The sequence below is a fragment of the Perca flavescens genome, chromosome 12 (genome assembly GCF_004354835.1).
Source record: "Perca flavescens isolate YP-PL-M2 chromosome 12, PFLA_1.0, whole genome shotgun sequence".
Lineage (NCBI taxonomy): Eukaryota > Metazoa > Chordata > Actinopteri > Perciformes > Percidae > Perca > Perca flavescens.
Window position 1 is genome coordinate 4,107,040 of NC_041342.1, and position 20,706 is coordinate 4,127,745.

At 42.7% G+C, this 20,706-nt stretch overlaps 1 protein-coding gene across 4 annotated transcripts in view; it reads left to right on the top strand.

Moving 5' to 3' along the window:
- ephb1 (EPH receptor B1) overlaps positions 1–20,706 on the top strand; it is a 171,376-nt gene that overhangs the window by 53,026 nt on the left and 97,644 nt on the right. For all 4 annotated transcript variants that reach the window (XR_003693865.1, XM_028592690.1, XM_028592693.1 and 1 more), the window contains exon 3: positions 16,269–16,950. Coding sequence is in view for 3 of the 4 variants with exons in the window: in XM_028592690.1 (XP_028448491.1) it covers positions 16,269–16,950 (682 nt within the window). In the remaining variant the exon portion in view is untranslated. The remainder of the gene's footprint in view (positions 1–16,268; positions 16,951–20,706) is intronic.

The following is a 20,706-nucleotide window of genomic DNA, read 5'->3' on the forward strand; positions in this document are numbered from 1 at the left end:
GTCATACATTTAACCTGATTTGCAAAGGGTTTTTATATGTGAAAAAAAAGACCAGAACAAAGGAAAATTCTACAGTGAGGTGAAATTAAACATCTGTAGTTGCACTGAAGCTGCCCATCCTTTGAACCAAAATGATTACAGTTTTTTTCTGATGGTTTAGGCACATTTTTTTGTAACTATTGGCTATTTTTGCAAAACTCTACACACAAATAAGAAAACCTTTCACCAAATCAGCAAAACATTGTAGTTCTCTTGCAAAAGCTAATAAACCTTGCTTAACTCTTCAAACCTTCGTATCAAACGGTTAACACAAGCCATCACATTAATAAGCACACAATGCGCCATCTACACACTGATGGTATGAATAAAGAACACATCTGGCTTTTGCTTTCTCTGTGCACAAGGTAGGCTATGTCAGTTTGAGGTCATACTTTTGTCATATAGTTCTGTAAACATACAGGGATCCAAACTTCAAGTATTTGCTGTTTATTTACACACAAGTGTTTTTTTTCCAAGTCCAAACAGAAAATAGTAATTTCACTGAGAAGAAAAAAAAAAATCAGTCTACATCGTGTTGTCTCTCTAGGTCCGCCCACAAAATTTCGTCTACATTACATGCAATGTCCTCTAGTCCAAGGCACCGGGGAAATTATCTTCTGGAATGCCGTATCCAGCCCTGACATGATGCCTGGTCAATATACCCACATGCCTCCTCCACTGCCTATAAAAGGGCTATGCGTTGATGGGGATGTCATAGACCTTCCAGTGCCAGGCAGAGAAGAACTCTTCAATTGGATTCAAGAATGGAGAGTATGCGGGGAGGTTGAGTACAGTGAAGAGTGATTTGTAAACCAGTTGCGGACCAAAGCAGCCCTTTGGAAACTAACATTGTCCCATATGATGACGTATCTGGTCTGCTCTGGTCTCTGAACACTAGTGAGCATGTCATGTAAGGTGTCCAGGAATGTAATGATGTGTGCAGTGTTATATGGGCCTAGGGTTGGATGATGGTGAACAACAACATTTTGACTTCTAGCTGCACACATAGTTATGTTACCACCACGTTGTCCTGGGACATTGATTATGAAACGGTGTCCAATAATGTTCCTGCCACGTCTCCTTGTTTTAGAGAGGTTAAAACCTGCCTCATCCACAAAAAGCAGCTCATGACTGGTACACTACATTTAGAAAGAATTAGGTATGCTCTAAAAGACAAGATTTTGTTATTTGAAAAAACTTGGTCCCCTTTTATTTCTTTTTGCAAGCTAGTGATTAATGTGTATGCTTTCATTACCTGCCTTTATTACTGGATAGCACTTTTGGGTGGGGTTGGAGATGTGTGTTTTTATTTCATTCAATTTTTTATGTATTTTTGTTAAGTTGTCAGTTTTATATGTTGCAAAAAAAGTGTAGTTGCAAATGATCTTCTGGTGGAATACCAAATAAAAACATTTTGAACACAAAAAGCAGCTCATGACCCATGGCATCTGCCTCCAGCTCCATCACTCTCTGGACAAGACATGCACAGCACTACAGTATGCACTTCCAGATTCAGTACCAATGATACAATGGGCCCTATTTTAAAGATCTGAAACGCAAGTATGAAACGCAAAACGCAAGTTTGTGGGCGGATCTCGAGCGCTGTTGCTATTATACCGGCGGGATAAATGACTCTTTCGCCCGACGCAAATCTAAAATGGGTTGGTCTGAAGTAGCTAGGTGTTGTTTGGGCGTAATGTGAAAATAACCAATCAGAGCATCATCTCTCATTCCCTTTTAAGAGCAGGAGCGCTTGTTCCATGGCGGATTGCTATTATAACTGCAGATTTGCCTGGCGCACGCCAGCGGGAGCTGTCCGAGATGCAGTAAAGTAATAAATGCCCGTCTTGGCGGGTGGCGATGTTGCTGCTCCTCTCGGGCGCATCTCCTCAACTCTGGAGAGGATTGCTGCAGCCATGGAGCGTGGGACTCCAAACGCACCACCTGCTCCTGTTGTGCCCCTTCATCCTCCCCCCCACTCCATTTCCGTCCACCCGCTCCAGCAGGAGCACATCGCGCATTACTCCCGGATCAGATCCCGCCAACACCACGTCTCCTTAAGTCCTCTAATATTTCCTCATTTATGTCATCAACACATCCATGATTCATGGAAATGTTGTGTAAATAACAACAAGCCACAAAGAATGCTGGGACTTTTTGAGGACTGTACTGTAAAGTGACTCCTGACCTATCCAAACACCTGAAGCACATTTCCAGTTATATTTTTCCTTGTAATTATGTATGGTTTGCAAAAATGGGAACTGCTGCGTCCGTGTAGATGAGAGAAGTGTATGCGCGTTGTGCACACGCTACATTATGGCCAAGCATGCGCCCCTAAAATAGCATCTGAATAACGCGCCACTGACTTTAGACCAGGTTTTTCCTGGTCAGTGGCGGAATTGTTTTCTGAAACTGCAAAATAGTACCAAGTAACATTCCCTCTTTTACCGACGTGCGTCTGTGGAGGGAAAAGTCCGCCGTGCGTATAAGATAAGAATTACACATGCGTCAGTGTACAAAGGCAATTGCACTGAGTGCAAGATAGGGCCCTTAAGCTTACCTGTATTTTGTAAAGTAACAATTTCAGTATTTTTACATGTATGGTATTGTTGTGTTTCTCATTAGAGTATGGCAGTGCTACAAAACTTAGTGCAAATTGACTGTACTAACCGATTCTCATTTGGACATGTCCTCCTGATGCTTGCTAAAGTGTAGTGGCTCGAGTTAGGCCTTTGGCCAGCTTCCCTCAGGGTCATTCCGTGGTTGATTACATGGTCCACTATTGTAGCTCTGATGTCATCAGTAATTCTATTTCTTACTCTTCTTACCCTTCCTCTTCCCCGTCCTCGTCCTCCTCTTGCTCCTCCTTGTCCTCTTCCTCTCCTCTTCCACCTACTTCTTCACCTCCGCGTCCTCCTGCTCTTCCTCCTACTTCTTCACCAACACGTCCTTTTCCTCCTCTTCCTCTTACTTCTTCACCTCCGCGTCCTCTTCCTCCTCCTCTTCCTCCTACTTCTTCACCTCCGCGTCCTCTTCCTCATCCTCTTCCTCTTACTTCTTCACCTCCACGTCCTTTTCCTCCTCCTCTTCCTCCTACTTCTTCACCTCCGCGTCCTCTTCCTCCTCCTCTTCCTCCTACTTCTTCACCTCCGCGTCCTCTTCCTCATCCTCTTCCTCTTACTTCTTCACCTCCACGTCCTCTTCCTCAGCCTCCTCTAATTCTCACTCTTCTCACTCTTCCTGCTCCCTCCATTGTACTCCACACACCTGTGGCTTATTTATAGTGCTTAGGCTGATTGCAAAGTGAACTAATTATCTAAAACAGTTTTCACATGTGACAGTGTGCCAGACAGTTGGCACACTAGTGTAAATAATAGCCATACATGTGTATAGTTTTGCTAGGTGTGTGTTGATCATTTGGAATGTGAGTGTAAAGCAGTGAGTTGTGTTTACAGTTCTGCTAAAAGAGTGCTGTACAGTGGATTGTACCTACAGTTTTGCAAAGTGTGTGTTACAAAATTGCAAACTGAGTGCAAAGCAGTCTTTGTGCTTTTAGTTTTGCAAACTCAGTGAGTGGTTTTGCTATAAGTACTAATAGTTTTAGAAATTGTGCTATGACAATCACGGTTAGGGTTTAAGCATTCAGAAAAAACTGTAAATCCAGAATCAGGCTTAACCAATACGCAATTTAGTGTAAGTGCTCTCACTACAGAGCCACTGCCTTAGCCGTCCAAATGCTAATCCCCTACATAACATGTGAACTTAAGTACTATTAAACAATGTCTTCCAATACTGATTAGAGCTGTAACAATTCCAAATTTTGCTGTACAATGAATTGTCTCAAAATTAATTGTGATGAACAATATAATTGTGTCTTTTTTTTTTTTTTTTTAAACAAATTATAAATTTCAGGATACATCTTTTGCTCATATCACTGTTATGTGACACAGATAATGTCATAACTGAGATACACAGCCTATAAAGTAAACAACACCTCTACAACATTTCTTTTCAAACTGTATCCCACCTTCATCATTCTTGTTGCTATGAACGTGGTTAGGGTCAAGTGCCAACAACTAGCATAGCTTTAGCTCAACAGTCTGGCCAATAATTACTTATATAATTACAATTTGGCATCAGATTACTCACCAATTCCATATAACTTTTAGAGCTTTTCCACTTTTGTGTTATCTGATTACCTGCTTGATTTCCCACAGTAATCTGCTGTCCTGTGTGCATGATGTAATCATAGAAGGAGATAGGGGAGGTGAGAAGTTATTAAAAACATTTTAGGGAATGTTATGACGTAAGGAATAAAGGAAAGCAGAGGAAATGAAGATCAGAAGAAGAGCAAGGCTGTGTGTCCACTAGGTGTTTTTAAAGAGCAGGATGGTGCACGAGGTGCTGGTTACAAGCAACAGAAGAAATGCTAAGATACTGTGAGGCTCGTTTTGTTAACTAGCCTGTAGCACTATGCTATTACACAGATAAATATATACAACCCACAGTCCTACCAGGAAGAGTCAATGTTTGGCCCGTATGCTCTTATACTACATTCTTTATAATCTGTTGTCATACTTTCTATTAGCTTTTCTCCAATCTTTTGCCATTAAAAGCAATGATGACAACTTAAGACCCGTGTTTTAACTGAACATGTTTGGATGTGGCCAAAACAGGGTGAGTTCCCTGAAACAAAACAACAAAATGTTGGTGATCAGAACTGTAAATAAAATAAATCGAGATTCTTGAATGATTCAGATAAAAGGGGAGTGAGAAAACACTGCTCTCATTTGGGAGGGGTCGGATGGGATTAGGGGAGTGTAGAGTGAGTGAGAGAGGAAGATGCCGAGAGTGAAGGATGGGAGGAGCTGGTAGAAGAAATAAACGAGTGACGGCGGAAGAGCTGGAAGGGTTGCGGAATGAGGAAAAGGGGGTTGAGGGTTGAGGAGGTAGGGATTAGGATCAACTGGAGGGAGACAGGGTAAGAGATCAATTGAATGTGAATGGGAACCAAAAATAAGCAGCTCTGTAGGACTGCAGCATTCAGCGGTGGGTGTGCGTGTGGAAGAGAGCTCGGGTTAACTCATGTGACTCTGGGAGGTCAAAGACAGAGTTCAGGCTTTAAGTTGAGAGCCTTTGGGGATAGGGGTGTTGGGGGGGTTACGGGGTCAGTGGGGTGGCAGTGGCTGCACTGATCAAGGCTGCTGTGAAGCGTGTAGAAACAGGGCAGGTTGGTGTGGTGTAAGGGGCTTGGGGAGAAGAGGGATAAAGAGTGGGCCAAGTGAGCAGAGAAAGGGGTGTGGAGGATTAGTGGTGGGGAGCACAACTGACAGGAAAAGGCGTGGGGAGTGAGACGGAAGCAGAAAGATAAGGAGGGAATTTTGGAGAAATCCCTCTGCCCTTTGGTTGTAGCAGGTGCCAGGTGCATAAGAACAGATGGATCTCTCCATGACATCTCAGTTTGTCTGTTTGTATTTACACTCCCTTGTATTTCCACATGTGGGCGTGTGTGTGCTCACGTATGTTTTTATGTGCCTGAGTGTGCTGTTGCATATCTGCACATGCATATGTGAGCGTGCACAAGAGCAGGTGCTGCTGGAGTGGCGTTTTTGGGCGTGCCCGCCCTGTGCTTAAAGGACAATTCCGGCGCAAAATGAACCTAGGGGTTAATACGAACGCCGTGCTTGAGTTACTGGTTACACAGCGTTCGTTGTTCGACTGGTCATGACTGTTTTCAGAAGATGGCGCCTGCCTGTATACCAAATGTCTTTATAAACTATCTTTTTAATAAACTGTCTTTACACTTACAAAGTTCTCAATGCTTCGGTTTACATGTCAGGACCCTCATTATGCTACCATGGAAGTGTGGTGCTATTTTGAGCCTTGTTAGTGTTATAGAAATAGCGATTTCTTTTTACTTTCACGTGCCCCGACGACTAGCGTTATAAGCTAATTAGCGGTTTACTCTAAAACTGGTCACATTTGATTAGCATAAAAACATATCCCAGAGAACAATTAACTCGGCACCCATGTGTTATTAACCCCTAGGTTCATTTTGCGCCGGAATTGTCCTTTAAGCAAAGCTCCTGTGGGTCTTAACTGGACAGGTGTCAGCATATACTAAGCCATTCTTAAAGAGCACAGATAGATCCATAACAGCCATCTCACCATCTGCTGACCAGACTCAATACACCTCAATTATTTATATCCTGACAGATTGACAGGCAGTGGCTCAATGAGCATAAGGGAACACAGGGGGGACAAGTAAAGTGAGGAAAGTAAGCCAAAGGCAGAGAGGAAAGAGAAAGAGGCTGATTGAATGTAGATAATAAGAGTCGGAGAGTGATGGAGACGAAAAAAGGATGAGTGAGAAGGAGCGAGAAAGAACGAGAGGGATGGAGTTGAACTCTGAACCTGCAGAGCCCGAGCTGAAATGGAATGAGAGGAGAAAAACGACAGTGAGTCATGCTGGCTGCGCTTCAGCGGCCAGGTGAGAAAAGTGCTTTCATTACACACACACACACACACACACACACACACACACACACACACACACACACACACACACACACACACACACACACACACACACACAGTCACTCTCCCACGCATACGGATGGAAACGGCACACTTGTATAAGAATTTACCCAGACATGAGCACATGCACACATTCACACATATAACTCCTTATAAACTCGTGAGGAATTAGTTGCGGTTAAAACGAAATTGAATGTATGTGCACATTTGTGCTAACACATACACATACACACACAGCTGACATTGTCCTATCAGTGGGACACCAATTTCATTTTGCCGCCATGGTCATTGAGTGTGATTTGACTGCTCTGAGATCAGACACGGACATCTCTGCTCAGCATGAAGACCAGAATAGTAAGACAAGGAACAAATCACATGATCACAAGATCACAATGCATCTATGGCTTTCTGCCTGTGTGTTTGTGTGTGTGGCTCTGTGTTTGGGTGCTTGTGTTGTCGGTTTGTGTGTCTAAGGAATTTTAAATGTCTAAATCTAAACATTTTTCTCTTATTTTTTGTTGGTAAGATTTAATTAACATTTTAAATTATTTGCAAGGGCGACATGGCCAAGACAGCAGCATCTACATAGATACTGACGGAGCAGAACATTCCAGTATGTGTGCAACACAAACAGACTAGAGTTACAAATGAAATCAGGCTGGTTTGAAATTGTGTGCCACTTTTCACGACTATTTCTACTTCTTCCTTTTTTATTTTTGACTCTTTGAATATAATGTGACTACCTCAATTATTGATCTCCTTCCTGTGGGTTTCCCTTCCATATTTCACATGTAACAATTCTCTTGGATATATTAGGAGCCAAGGACGAAGAATAAATAAAAGAAGAAAGTAAAAAAAAAGGGCAGGAAAGAAAAAATGAGTCTTTCCTTAATTTGGTATGAATTTGGAGGAGCGCAAAGAAGTGGCTGGAGACTGACTGATGTGTGTGGGAGGGATTGTGTTTCTACCCCAGTACCTGCAGTACTTGCAGTACCTGCTATTTTAGCAGTCCTACTGAGCTGTCAGAAATAGCCATACATTCTTCTATTCTTCTCCTCTATCTTTTTACCCACAGTGACTGTTTCTGTCATTGTTTTCTGCTTTTCTTTACTCCAGATTGTCTGTTTCAAAGCTCAGACTGACTTTTTGCTCTATCTTTACCTAACCCCCCCACCTCCTCCCCCGACACTCTTCATCCCTCCACGTGTCTTTGTGTCTGGAGGATAGTACTACCAGGTGTCATGCTTTGCAGGATTTTTACACACACACACACACACACACACACACACACACACACACACACACACACACACACAAGGCAGGGGCCCCTTTGCACCCAAAAGCCTTCATACCTTGCCATTCTCCTGTCCCCTGCTGACATGTTCTTTGTGGTTTGTCCCTAAATGGCCTCGCCTTGGGCCATAGGGGGCCAGGAATCATGCAGAGCTTTCACTCTTTCACTCCCTTACTGCATTTATCTTACTCCCTTTTACCCCTTGTTACATCCAGACTGCTTCATCTGTGGTTCTCTCTCTCTCTCTCTCTCTCTCTCTCTCTCTCTCTCTCTCTCTCTCTCTCTCTCTCTCTCTCTCTCTCTCTCTCTCTCTCTCTCGCCCTTCTTTTACTTTTAATTTCCTTCTCTCTACATACAGTACTCGCTGGTGCATCAAGGCACATCTCAGTCATGGTGAATCATTTAGTCACCCTTCTTATCATCCTACACAATAGATCCATAACGTTGCAGAGGCTGTCAGATATTTCAACGCAACACACAGCTTTGGCCTTTTACACTCAAGGTAATGTTGCTACTGGAAACTGAAAGCCCTGCTGAAGCACTGTCAGCCGCATGGTTACTCTGAGGACACCCTGAGTGGGTGTTACCAGGTGCATCTTGAGATAAAAGTCTTCAGGAAACAGTTCTCTGTTTTAACACAATTGCATTAACCTTGTTTCTGTACTTTTAAACACCCTGTTGAGTTAGTGACGCTTTCCAGACATTTCGCTGGAGTATTTTTAGGCTTACTCATACAGTCCTTATATGGTAATTGTGAAATTCTTTAATCAGTTTTATACTTATTCCACACACTTTCCAGCGGTCAAAATGGATAATTGGAGACTACTGGCATTTCAAATAGAAAGACGTGTACTTGAAAACTTCTGTTCAATACATTTGAACAATTATAGTTACCACTGAAACATGTGATAATGTGAATGATGATGAATTATGGTCACAAGAAATTGAAACCAGGAACATATTGTATTTATTCTACTGCACATATTGTGGCATCAGCATGAACATGTTCAACTATATATATATATATATATATATATATATATATATATATATATATATATATATATATATATATATATATATATATATAATCATCAGCTGCTGTATAATTCACCTATTTCTGTATTCCCACCTACAGCATCAAGCAACCTTGCCAAAGCTCTGCCACCCACCAATTTCTTTAAAATTATGTTTGCTTTAATAATTACATCTTCATATTTTCAGATCTTTTGTAAAACTGATGAGGCCAAATCGCCTGCAGTTGAGATTTAAATGTATTTTGTCTAAATCATTTGTTTTCCAATTTAAGCTTGCTGTCTTCTGTGTAAACAGTAGAAGCCACATTTAGTTGCATGTACAGTATTGTGTTTACTAGCAGATCAATCTCAAAACATCTTTAGTCCAGCAGATCAGCTGCCGCTTCAAAGCAACCGGCATGTAATTGAAAATACCAGTGTTAATAATGATATTATAAAAGTTGGATGGGGTGGGAGAGTGAGGCGCCTGGGTGGATTGTTCAGTTGAATGGTGCAGCATAATGCCACATTATGTGCATCTCACAGGATCTAAGGGAAAAAGGCATATCAAAGACATTTGAAAGCATGTAATGAGACCACATTGCAAATAATGTGTCAACGCAGCACTCCCATTTCACTCCCAGCATTTCCCACTCGCTATACACATTCAGATAAAGTTTGGTATGAAAGCCACCAGTAACAACAACAACACAAAAACACCTTGGATAGGTTTTGCTGAGCAACGTCAACATGAATGCTTAACACCTCCGTTCAATAAAAGTATCGATCGGGGGGGGATGAGCGTGGCCGGGGAGCAGATCTTCAATGTGTCTCATTCTGACGCAGACTGACAGAGTTCTATTTGGGCTCAGTCAAACTGTGTGACTGTAATTATAGAGTGGCTGGGACCTGGCAGGACTGGGAGTGTTTCAGACATCACCATTTCCTCCCCATCCATCACATTCAACCATGCGGAACTAGGCCACTGATGCCCCGCAAAATAATTATTCCCATGCAACTGGCCTGACAGCAGCCCTCATTCAATAACACAGCTGATCAGAAATGATAATAGCAATCATGCCACTGCATATTTTAGAAGCTGTAGTGTGCGAGCTGGAGGACGAGGCGTAGCTTTCAGAATTTGTGAATTTATGAGTCTATGAGCATGTGTCTCAAAGCTTGTCGGGGGGATGTGAGTAAATGTAGCTGCAGTTATTGTTACCAAAGCAAAGCAACTGTTGCTTCGTATGACATGTCCATTCTTTCGACTTCAAGGAGCAGACCCAAAGGTTGAAATGCAAATATCCTCATTAAGTCAGAGGGATTCGAAACCTTTGGAAAGAAAAAGCTATCTTGGCTTGTGATTACCGTCGGCGGTAAGCTTTGCAAAATGAGAAGAGCATCTTTCAGCAGGGGCATAAAGGGTTCGTTCCCTATCGGAGCTTTTCATGTCCAGCTATAATCCACTGTCCTTCGGAGACCTTGGCCTTTACAAATATGTCAATGTGAATTTCACCTGCACATGCACCCTTCCCTTTTTTTCTTCTCTCTTTTTTTTATCAAAAGCCAGCTCTTTAAATGCTGATTTATTCATGCCCAAGTATTTAAAAAAATGATTCTATGAAGGTATACTTTCCCTGCCTCAGTACAATGTTGTGTTGTCATGAATAACAAATAGGCTCATTATTGAAATGTCCATCCTAAGCCTGTGGTATGAAAAGCAATCTCCTGCTTGCCTACACCCACATGTTTTAGCCCTGCATTGATAGATGAACAGACAGGTCTTGGGTAGAAAGGGCTCACAAATGTGCCGACCATTTCTCTTGGGGTTATATATGTAAACCCAACACCCTAGCCATAATGTTGGCAGAAACACTATATAAACACACTCTAGTCCTCGAATCCTTTGGAGATCACACAATAAAAAGGAAGCAAACTCTCCTACCAACTGTCCCTTTGAAGGGTAAACTCAAAGTTCAGTGCTTTAACTGAAAAGGGCACCAAAAATTCAGTTGTAAAACCGCTGACTGGGACAACGTTGAGGGGAACGAGGTGGCGGTGGAGCGCTTACATTTGGCCGTTGCGGTCTACTATTTCATACACGTTTTGCCTTGGGTCCTGCTGTAAAAGCACATCGTCAGACTGAATAATGGGAGTTTTGATGGCCGCTCAAGAAACAGTTGCCAGGCGCTCATGTGCTATTTGCAATGGCATTTTGTAGACCTTTCTAGGCTGAGGCGCTGTAAATGTGGAAATGCTCTGAGCTGCTCATCATCCATCTGTGTTCAGTATGTCTGAGCATGTCGCTGTATTAACTGGTGCTGATGGATTTGAAAAGCAGTAAGTGAATGGGACTCCACTGAGCATCAGACTAGACTAGAGGTTAAAGATTTTCACAACTCCATCTCGTGTGAATTGACTGCCGTTGAACTATGAGCTTAAAGTAGTCAAGACTTGTCTTTATGTACGAGCCACAACCAGACCTATTGCTGCCAAGTGTTTTGGTTGGTTTGTATGACTGAGGGTAGAGTTACAGTGCATCAGGGCAGAAGTTGTATTGCTCTTACTTTATTCCTGAATTTCCTTTTGTGGCCACCATTGGGCTTCTTCCAACAAATAGGCCCTGGAGAAATGGAGGCTCAGGAACTAAATCAGGAAATAAAGATTCTTTTTCCACAGCAACTAAAGAACCTTGATGATTAGGTAAATAACCCATAATGGAAAGCATCAGTTTTTCTGAAGACACATTTTTCTTCACGCAACAAAACAACAACACATAGTCACCGTCGATCTTTGTTACTTGCTGTGTGTCTTTAAATGGGTACTGGCAAGGAGACCCGCGGAGGTAAAGGGACAGACTGAAAATGCCATAAAAAAAATAAGTAGTGATGATCTGCTTAGTGTTGTCTGGTTAATTCTTACTTTAGTATGTAACAGCATTTTAACATTGATACTACTAGCACCCACTGTAGATTTATGTGTGAGTGACTGCTGTAAACAAGCTGTAGCAGCTTTGAGGCTTGTGTTTGTCCAACCCAAGGCCGAGACTTTTGGGGAGCAGAAAGTATGGCCCAGTAACTACATAAGGATCTAGGTTCCTTTACACCCTTTTTCCACCACCATTAGCAGGTATATACAGTATATTTTTGTAAACCTGCTAAAAATAGGCAACTCTTTTCCCATTGCCAGTAAACAAGTATGCCTTTCTGAGTTTTTTTTTCAAGTGGGTCACGTTTAACGTCACAAAGGTGCCATAAAACAGTAAAAAGTAGAAAGCAGCATGGAGGCCAGTGTGTTACGGTGGTTATTCTCTCTGTTACTTATTCGGTCTTTCAAACTCTGTGCTGACTTTTTCGGAACGATATCTGAGCGCTGCCTGGGCGGAGACGGATGGAATTTGTGACCGAGATGACAGAAGTTACCCGATGGTGGAGACTTGCGTCATGGCATCACCTTTCAATTACTGCCGATCAGAACTGGAGCTGTTAAATACCCGTGACTACTGCAGAGTCATTTGTGCTGAGAATGAATGCCTGAATTGTGACCTTTCCCACTACGGACAAAAGCCAGATGTTAGTGAGGTTTTGGTTACCAGTGGGAAAGGGCTATTAGTTGAAGAGCAAGTAAAATTCCTGAGTTCCTAAAAAGGTTCCTGGGTTCCTAAAAAATGGTGGGGGAAAGTGTGGGGGAAACGGTCTATATGACATTTTGAACTATTCTCAGGCCAGACCTCTTCTCCATAGCTTTTGTTATATCAGTAGCAAGCTTGACTGGAATCTTGCAGCATATGTGCCGTAGCTCCTGTCCTGTTCCTTCCTTGACTACTCTAAATGACTCAGTAGTCCAGTCCATTTCTCCTATTATTGTCCACAGGTGTTACATCCATGTTCTGATAGGTTACCCTCAGCTCCGTGATTGGGGCTCTGCTTGTCCCCTGCTCACTGTTTGATGCCGTGGTGCTCTAGAGCAAGACTGTGGCCATCTGAGCTGCTCTTTGTTATTTTAGCCATTGAAGGTAATGGCAGGAGATCAATGTGATGAATGCTCTTGATGAGGGCACAGTATTGATGGCTTGATGGCAGCGAGCTGAGGCTGTGGGAAGGGGGAACATCAGCCTGAATATATTACCGCCACCCCCTTCTCCTTGATTCCTCTCCATGTTTGTATTTTATCTTTTATCCATCACTCTGTCTCTTTCTTTCCTCCGCCCTGTCCTCTTCAGCTCAGCTAGCTGTGACTGGTCATTAAAACAAACATTAAGCGCTCTGCAAATCTACGGCTCCTCCATCTCCTCGCTACTGCCAGTAAAACAGAGCAGCCATAATGACACCCACAATGGCAACACTTGACAATCAGGGATAGGGGGAAGCAAGAGTGTCTCCTATTACTGGCAAAAGCAAAGCTATTAGAGTGGAGCCAAAGGGTACATTTGGTTGGCGTTTGCGTTCAGTGAGATTGGTAATGGTAAAATAAAGATAAAGTGGTGCAGAAATGTGTACAGTAAAACTAATTGGGAGAAAGCTGAGGCACATAAAACACTCTCCTATGTTAGTCGGTCTAAAGCTTCTGCCCACTGTATTCGATTTGTTTTTTCCATAACTCATAATTTCATCAAAATGTAATCTACATCCTTTACTGCTCTGTGGTTTCTTACCTGACTCCCACACAGAGAGCATGATCTCTTATCACCTGCACCTCTACCGCAGGAAAAACATGTGGTGGGGTAGTTAAAAAGAGGACTTGGGAACGTGAGAATCGCACCTTGTTTACCTTAAGCCGATATGAATGATACATCCCTCGGACATACATCTGCGCTTACATCCATAATTCATGGACCAAATATACATAGCGCAGGACTAACCGTGTTATTTTATACACAAATCCTGAAGAGAAAATAGATGCGAGGACCAGGGAATTTCATTATCAGTGAGGTGACAGTTGAAACTGCCTTCTCTCTCTTCTTTGGCAAGGTCAGAGAGATGTCATGGAGATGTGCAGGAGAGAGATTTAATTTAAATGATGTAAAAGGTCTGTGGAAGAGCAAAGTAATAGAAATAGGAAGCCTAGGCAAAGTTTGTGACTGCAGGACATGTGCTGCTTATGTAGACCGTGTCCTTGCTTCTTAAATGCATGTGTCACATGCAATAAATGTTGTTAGAAGATGCTAAATGATTGATACCAATGGTAATACTCTGGGTAATCAAATGTTTTGGGTCTACAGAAGCAGAAATGTGGTATGTAGCCTCAAGCTCTTCAGTAGCAAAACACAGCCAGCAAATCAATATGTGGTCGGTAAACCATCAAATTATAAACAGCACGATCTGCACACACACACAAGCACACAGGCGTGAACAGCAGATGAAAGCAAAGCGCTGAAAGGATGTGGCGCAAAGTTTGATTTCTGCTAAGTAACTGATGCACCTGTAATAGTTTTCTTTGTCTTTGACACAATGGTGACACCTAATATCTTCCGAGGAGGAAATACCAAAAATTGCAGTTCATTATTATATGAGCCAATGAATTTCTGGACAGATTTCAGACGGACATTATCGGCGACGCCTCGGGGCTCTCTCGCTGGCGTGAAAGATGGTGGTCATTTGGCTAGACGAGGGGTGGTGAGGACCCCCTCCTAGACTGGAGCAGACGGGTGCAGAGGAGCCTAGGGCTGGCTGTATTAATGAACAGGCAGTGCTGAAAGGGACAGGTTCCTGTAATGCTGATGAATGGTCATTACAGAGCAGAGACGAGAGAGGAGAGCAGAAGGGGAAGAGTGGAGAGGGGGGGGGGGGTGCGGAGAAGAGTACAGCGAAGTGGGCACTGAGGGAGCAGCGGTGAAAAAATGCTTTAATTTGCACCTCTTTTTTTTCTGTAAACTCGTTTATCATGTCAGCGGTGTCACTGTTCTCCACGTGTCTTCTCCCCCCTCTCATTGCCCCCACCTGACACAAACCAATGTTTTTCTCCTGATATTGCCATGTATTCCTTGGGCCAAATAGTTTCTCATCTTAGTTGTTTTTATTTATTTTTCAAACCCCAAATTCGAAGGCACTATCTCGTCTCGCGTTAGTTCCTGGACTCGTCTTAGAAGATTTTGGAATCTTTTCCATCATTTGAACGGTTGTTGGGGCTGTGTGTGGAGAGTTGATGTCTCCTCCTCTCCATTAGGCCTGATGGAGCAGCTGGGGCTTTAAAGGTCAGAAGAAGGAGGAAGCACCAGGAGATATATGCTCACAAGAAACATGAACTGACTGGAGGCCCCTTTACTCCACTATAGACCTCATTAACTCCTCCTGGCCTACAGCTGTTTGGATCATTGGTGGGGGTGGGGGAGGGTGGGGGTGGTGGGGATAAGTGAGCAAACCTTTTGCTTCAAATTACAGTACAAAGAATGCTATTTTTCCAGACAGTGGAATTGATCTGAGAGGAACATTTTCAAAACTGTGTCTCTCTACTCCGCAAAAATATTAATTTCAAGTCAGCGTGGTTGTTTTATGTGACTGTTCTGCAGCTGTATGCCAACATATAACACACACATTATAAAAATAGCTTTACAAATTTAAATATCACATTTTGAATGTAAATAGACCCTCAACCAATTTGAGCTTGACCAGCTTTTGCGCAGCTGGACATTTATTCAGAAATGTTCATCTGAAAGCAAGCTTCCAGTCCAGCATCTTTTTATTTCAGTAATTTCTCTTCCCGACGCCCAGTGATTCCTGCCAAATGTTAATGGCACATTTTCATCATGATTTTGTGCACTGAGTTTAATAACCCAAGGGGCTTCTGATGCTCATCCAGCATACTTTCTGGGTCACACCTGCAAGAAATGGTCCACAGTGCTTTTAAGTTCAGTCTGCAGGCAAATGCCTCTCCATCAGACTGGCTCTTGGCAGCCATATAGTAGCCCCCGTCTGTCTAATTGTAATTCTATAGTGCGTAATCTTGACTTTGTTATGCACCATATTTTATAATGCATCAACTCTGTGCCTAGCCACGCTCGGCATAGATGGCAAATAGCAGTGCATCCAAACTGGGTTTGTGCTTATACAGTGGCAGTACACATACTAGAGCAGTTGACTGTATTTCGAGAAGGCGCTATTTTTGCTGTTGCTGTACTTGTTTATAATTCAGAAAAAGAAGGACAATTGTGTGTTCTCATTGGATGAATAAGCCCCACAGCTCGATACGCTGATTCATTTTGTTAATCCAGGAAGTAGACTCAAATGTAGTGCCTTAGGGAGATTACTAATATGTGTACAAATTCTCTGTGGCTCAGCCAATATTAGCCTTCTCTATCAGAAAAAGGAGGAGGCACCAAAGCCTTTTCACTGATGATTACTAATCAACCATGTGCACTCTTCTCTCTCCTTCTCTTTCTGCAGTGGGAGGAGGTGAGTGGCTATGATGAAAACCTCAACACAATAAGGACCTACCAGGTGTGTAATGTCTTCGAGCCCAGTCAAAACAACTGGCTCCTTACCACCTTCATTGATCGGCGTGGAGCACAGCGCATCTATGTGGAGATTCGATTCACCGTGCGTGACTGCAGCTCCATCCCCAACGTCCCTGGCTCATGCAAGGAGACGTTTAATCTCTATTACTATGAGACTGACGCTGTCATTGCCACTAAAGGCACCGCCTTCTGGATGGAGGCCCCTTATCTCAAGGTGGACACCATTGCTGCAGATGAAAGCTTCTCGCAGGTGGACTTTGGCGGACGCCTGATGAAGGTCAACACAGAAGTGCGGAGTTTCGGCCCATTGTCGAAAAATGGCTTCTACCTGGCCTTTCAGGACTATGGCGCCTGCATGTCTCTGCTGTCAGTCAGGGTCTTTTATAAAAAGTGCCCAAGTGTGGTCCAGAACTTTGCAATCTTTCCAGAGACCATGACAGGGGCTGAGAGCACCTCCCTCGTAATCGCCAGAGGTATCTGCATTCCCAACTCAGAGGAAGTAGATGTCCCCATAAAGCTGTACTGCAATGGAGACGGAGAGTGGATGGTTCCTATTGGTAGCTGCACATGCAAGGCTGGGTTTGAACCTGACAATGGCAACGTATGTCGAGGTAAGTAATAAGTAGAGCTAGATATATTTGTCATTATCATCCTATAGTTGCTATTTGAGAGTGTGACGTCTGCTACTTGCAAGCCCCCTACATACAATTTATTACTACACATAATAGAACAAATCACTTCTTTGAAGTCAGGTGACATAAATGTGTGCTATTTTAGGCTTGCATATAACTAGGCGTCGGCGTATCTTGGATCCCAGCTTGTCCCCATCATTGGAACAGCTGATTTGATTGTGTTTCATGCGTTTTGCTGAGCATGATGTGTGCCACACTTCTTCCTTGATCACATCCACCTCCGGCGTACTAGAAAGGCACATTACCATGATTCCTAATCTGTAGCGAATGCCAGCCTTCTGTGCAGCCTACTTTACAGATGGCGAGAGGTTGGATTCTGCCTCAGTAGGCTGTGCGGAAGACAAAGTTCTAAGGAATAGGTAATGGCGCACACATAAAGGCAGGGTTAATCTGGGTTTTCGGTTCAAGCTGTCACTCTCGTTCTGTCACTCCTCTAATGCACCGTTACGCTCTGCACCCTGTTATTCATTCACACACACACACACACACACACACACACACACACACACACACACACACACACACACACACACGTACAAAGAGAAAATTTGCTCAAGGTGTCTGATGATAATATTAGTGGCTTTGGGCTCTCAGTGTGGCGCCGTATTGGTTGGCCTGACTCTGGAGGTTAGCTGGAGAGTGTGTGGAGCTCAGATAAGATTGATTGACGCACATCTGCTCTGATCAATAAACAGATATGAGAGTGCCACTTATCTACAAAGCACACTGTGTGTGACTGTGTTAACTGTATCCTCCTTGCATTGCTCTACGTCCTAAGCAAAACAAACCCACACTCTAATGTACACTCCCAAAAACACACACACACACACACACACACACAGTACTTGGCCATAATGTGGAATAACTTTTTAATGAAAATTACAAGGTAAAAGTTGGTGTGCCTTTAGTTAGCTCATTACTGGAAGTCTTCATTTCACATCTAACGTTGCCATCTCATCTCTTAACAGCTGTGTTTTACATTATTCACAGGTCATTTCATTTTACATTTCTTTGTATCTTTTTTTTCAGTGTAAGATGCAGTTAATTTACATATTTTAAAAGCAACTTTTTATTCTAACCCACACCTACGGAAAAACATAACCGTGCATTATGTGCAAACTAAACAGATAGACTTTAGTTTGCCTGCTGTGAATCTTTATTCCAGCGGTGTGTTATTCTAAACAACTACAGCATCATCATGTCTAATAGAAAGTTTCAAACTGATAAATAAAAATGTGACAGCATTTTGAGCTAAACAAGATGTTATGAACACAGGAGGGACCTAAAACTCAGGACATGGACAGGAAGGTGGTGGTAAGAAAAGAGTTTTTATTGGAGAGGAGGATCTGGATGAGGGGCTGATGGCAAGTTTTACTTGGGGACTTTTCGTTATTTATCTAAGGGGCCACCGGAGGAGTTTTGGGATCTTTAGTCTAAATAGACTTGACCCTCCCCTCGCCAGTAATAATTTTCTTATGACCCTTTTTTGGAAAAAAAGCATTACCCTCCCCAGCAATTTTTTAATGCCTTAGGTGCTAGTTTGTACTTGGCAAAGATGTACAGATGCCCTTTGATTTTTTACAGCCACAGCATACACTCTGCTTTCTCATCTTACACATCCCACTCCTCTGTTATGGTGTGGTGGCCATTTCAGTAGATTTACTCACCAACGTTGTTGTAGAAACACAATAAGCATGGAAACTAAATGCACACTTCCTGCATTACTGCATTACGTCAAATACTAACTTACTACTCTAGTAAACTAGTATTCACATGAAATAAAACAATAAAACATTGAGACCATTCAGCAAAGGACACTGGGTAATAACAAATTCAACACTGGTTGCTATGGACTTGTCACTAGGCTTCCTCATTTGTATATTTTAGCTCATAGGTAAAGCTGCCGAAGCTTAACATTATATTCCACAACATATATGTTTATTTTTAAAGCAGATTTTAAAAGTTGCCGTAATCCAATGACACGGAAAAAAAAAGTAATCCACAGCGATCAGTAGATCCACGAAAAGGGTCACGGTGTATCCAGCAAGGCCTACGCGCGTCACATTCACCAGCCAGCTCCAAACAGGTGAATGAGGCCTCTCCACTTTGCCGTTACAAAGTGGAATAAACGTATAAAAGTCAAAATCTACACAAAACACGCAATCAATTAGTAAACTGACATCAAATTTATATGCATGGCATTTAGGAAACCTTTATTGCAAGGTTGGCACGGCAAGATGTCCAGACTAGTGCAATTTTCGTTTTTTGCATCTTGCTGCTCCCATCGTCAGCCAGGTAATTATTTTTTTTACTAAAGCAGTATATAGAAATCATATGTATTACCTACCACCATGTAGTTGTTTTGTGTTATTTAAGATTTTTATAAAATATCTGGTCATGCCAGATGTAATTATTCAACTCATTTTTTAAATAATGCAGTTACCCGTTTCAGGCACCAGGGGGGCAAACTCCCCCAGCAAACTCATGGGTCAGACCCATCTGGTAGCGAAGGAGGGCCGAGACTGAGAGCTACATGGAAAAATATGCACCAAACAAGCCACTTTGAAATGTTGCTGTTTTCATGAATACAAAAGTATGTTGGGTGACCCCTCCCCTCAACAAAGATTAAAAAGACATGACCCTCCCCTATTTTCCTCCGGTGGTCCATGCCATAAATACCAAACGGCCCCTTAGTGGCCATATTCCAGAGCTAATCATTAGTGGATGTGAAACATTTAGTTTGAAGGTTAAACATGAAAGTTACAGTTCAGTACAGGAATTTTGTAGCAAATTAGCCAAATCACCTTGCGTGTCCTCTAACGCAAACGCACCTTCAGGCTTTAATGGATGAAGATTTTTTGTCCCGCAAACTCACGTGATGCTGATCCATGTATTGTCCATCTTTTCTCCACAGAATTTCCTTTTTTTTTACTCCCATTATTTACCTAAAGCTTACACACACTCACAGCACAGTAATTGAAGCCTAAGGTACCCCCGAGTGTTGGTGGGAGCTTGCTGTGGCTTGTGTTAGTTTGGGGCATTGGAACTGCTGTAAACACCACAAACACACGGGCACGTACACATACACGGTAGGCACTGCACTATAAAGACTCTTTGAACAGAGGAGGAGATGTATATTTTCACTAATTCCCACAATCCCCCTGACTTTCTTCTCTAAGTACCCACAGCAAGTAGACTTCCTGCTGTGTTAAGTTTGACATGTCCCTCTCTGATGGAGCAATATGGGAGGTACAGACACAAAAATAGCATGTAGAGTAGAGGAAGGGAGTTGTTAGTGTGTAGCTGTAGTAGAAAACACACACACACACACACACACACACACACACATACAAGAGAGACAAAGAGATCGACAGGAGAGAAACAGATGATGTTGCCGTTTCTATCTCTCATAACAAGTTTACTCTCAGGAGACTTGTATGGAGTCTGTACCCCTCTCATTTTCACTGAGAGGGCCTCTCCAACAAGAGCAATCTCAACCTTTTATTTTCCACAAAGTCTCTTTTCATGGGCTAGTGATCCATTATTTAAACAAGTAAATCTAACCTTAAAGTGCTCGTGGAAGCTGAGTGCGATGGGCAAACAATCAATTGGGGGTTGGTGCAATAACATGGCCTCAGCATTGGGTCTGAAGTAATTGCCCATTAGAGATTAAGG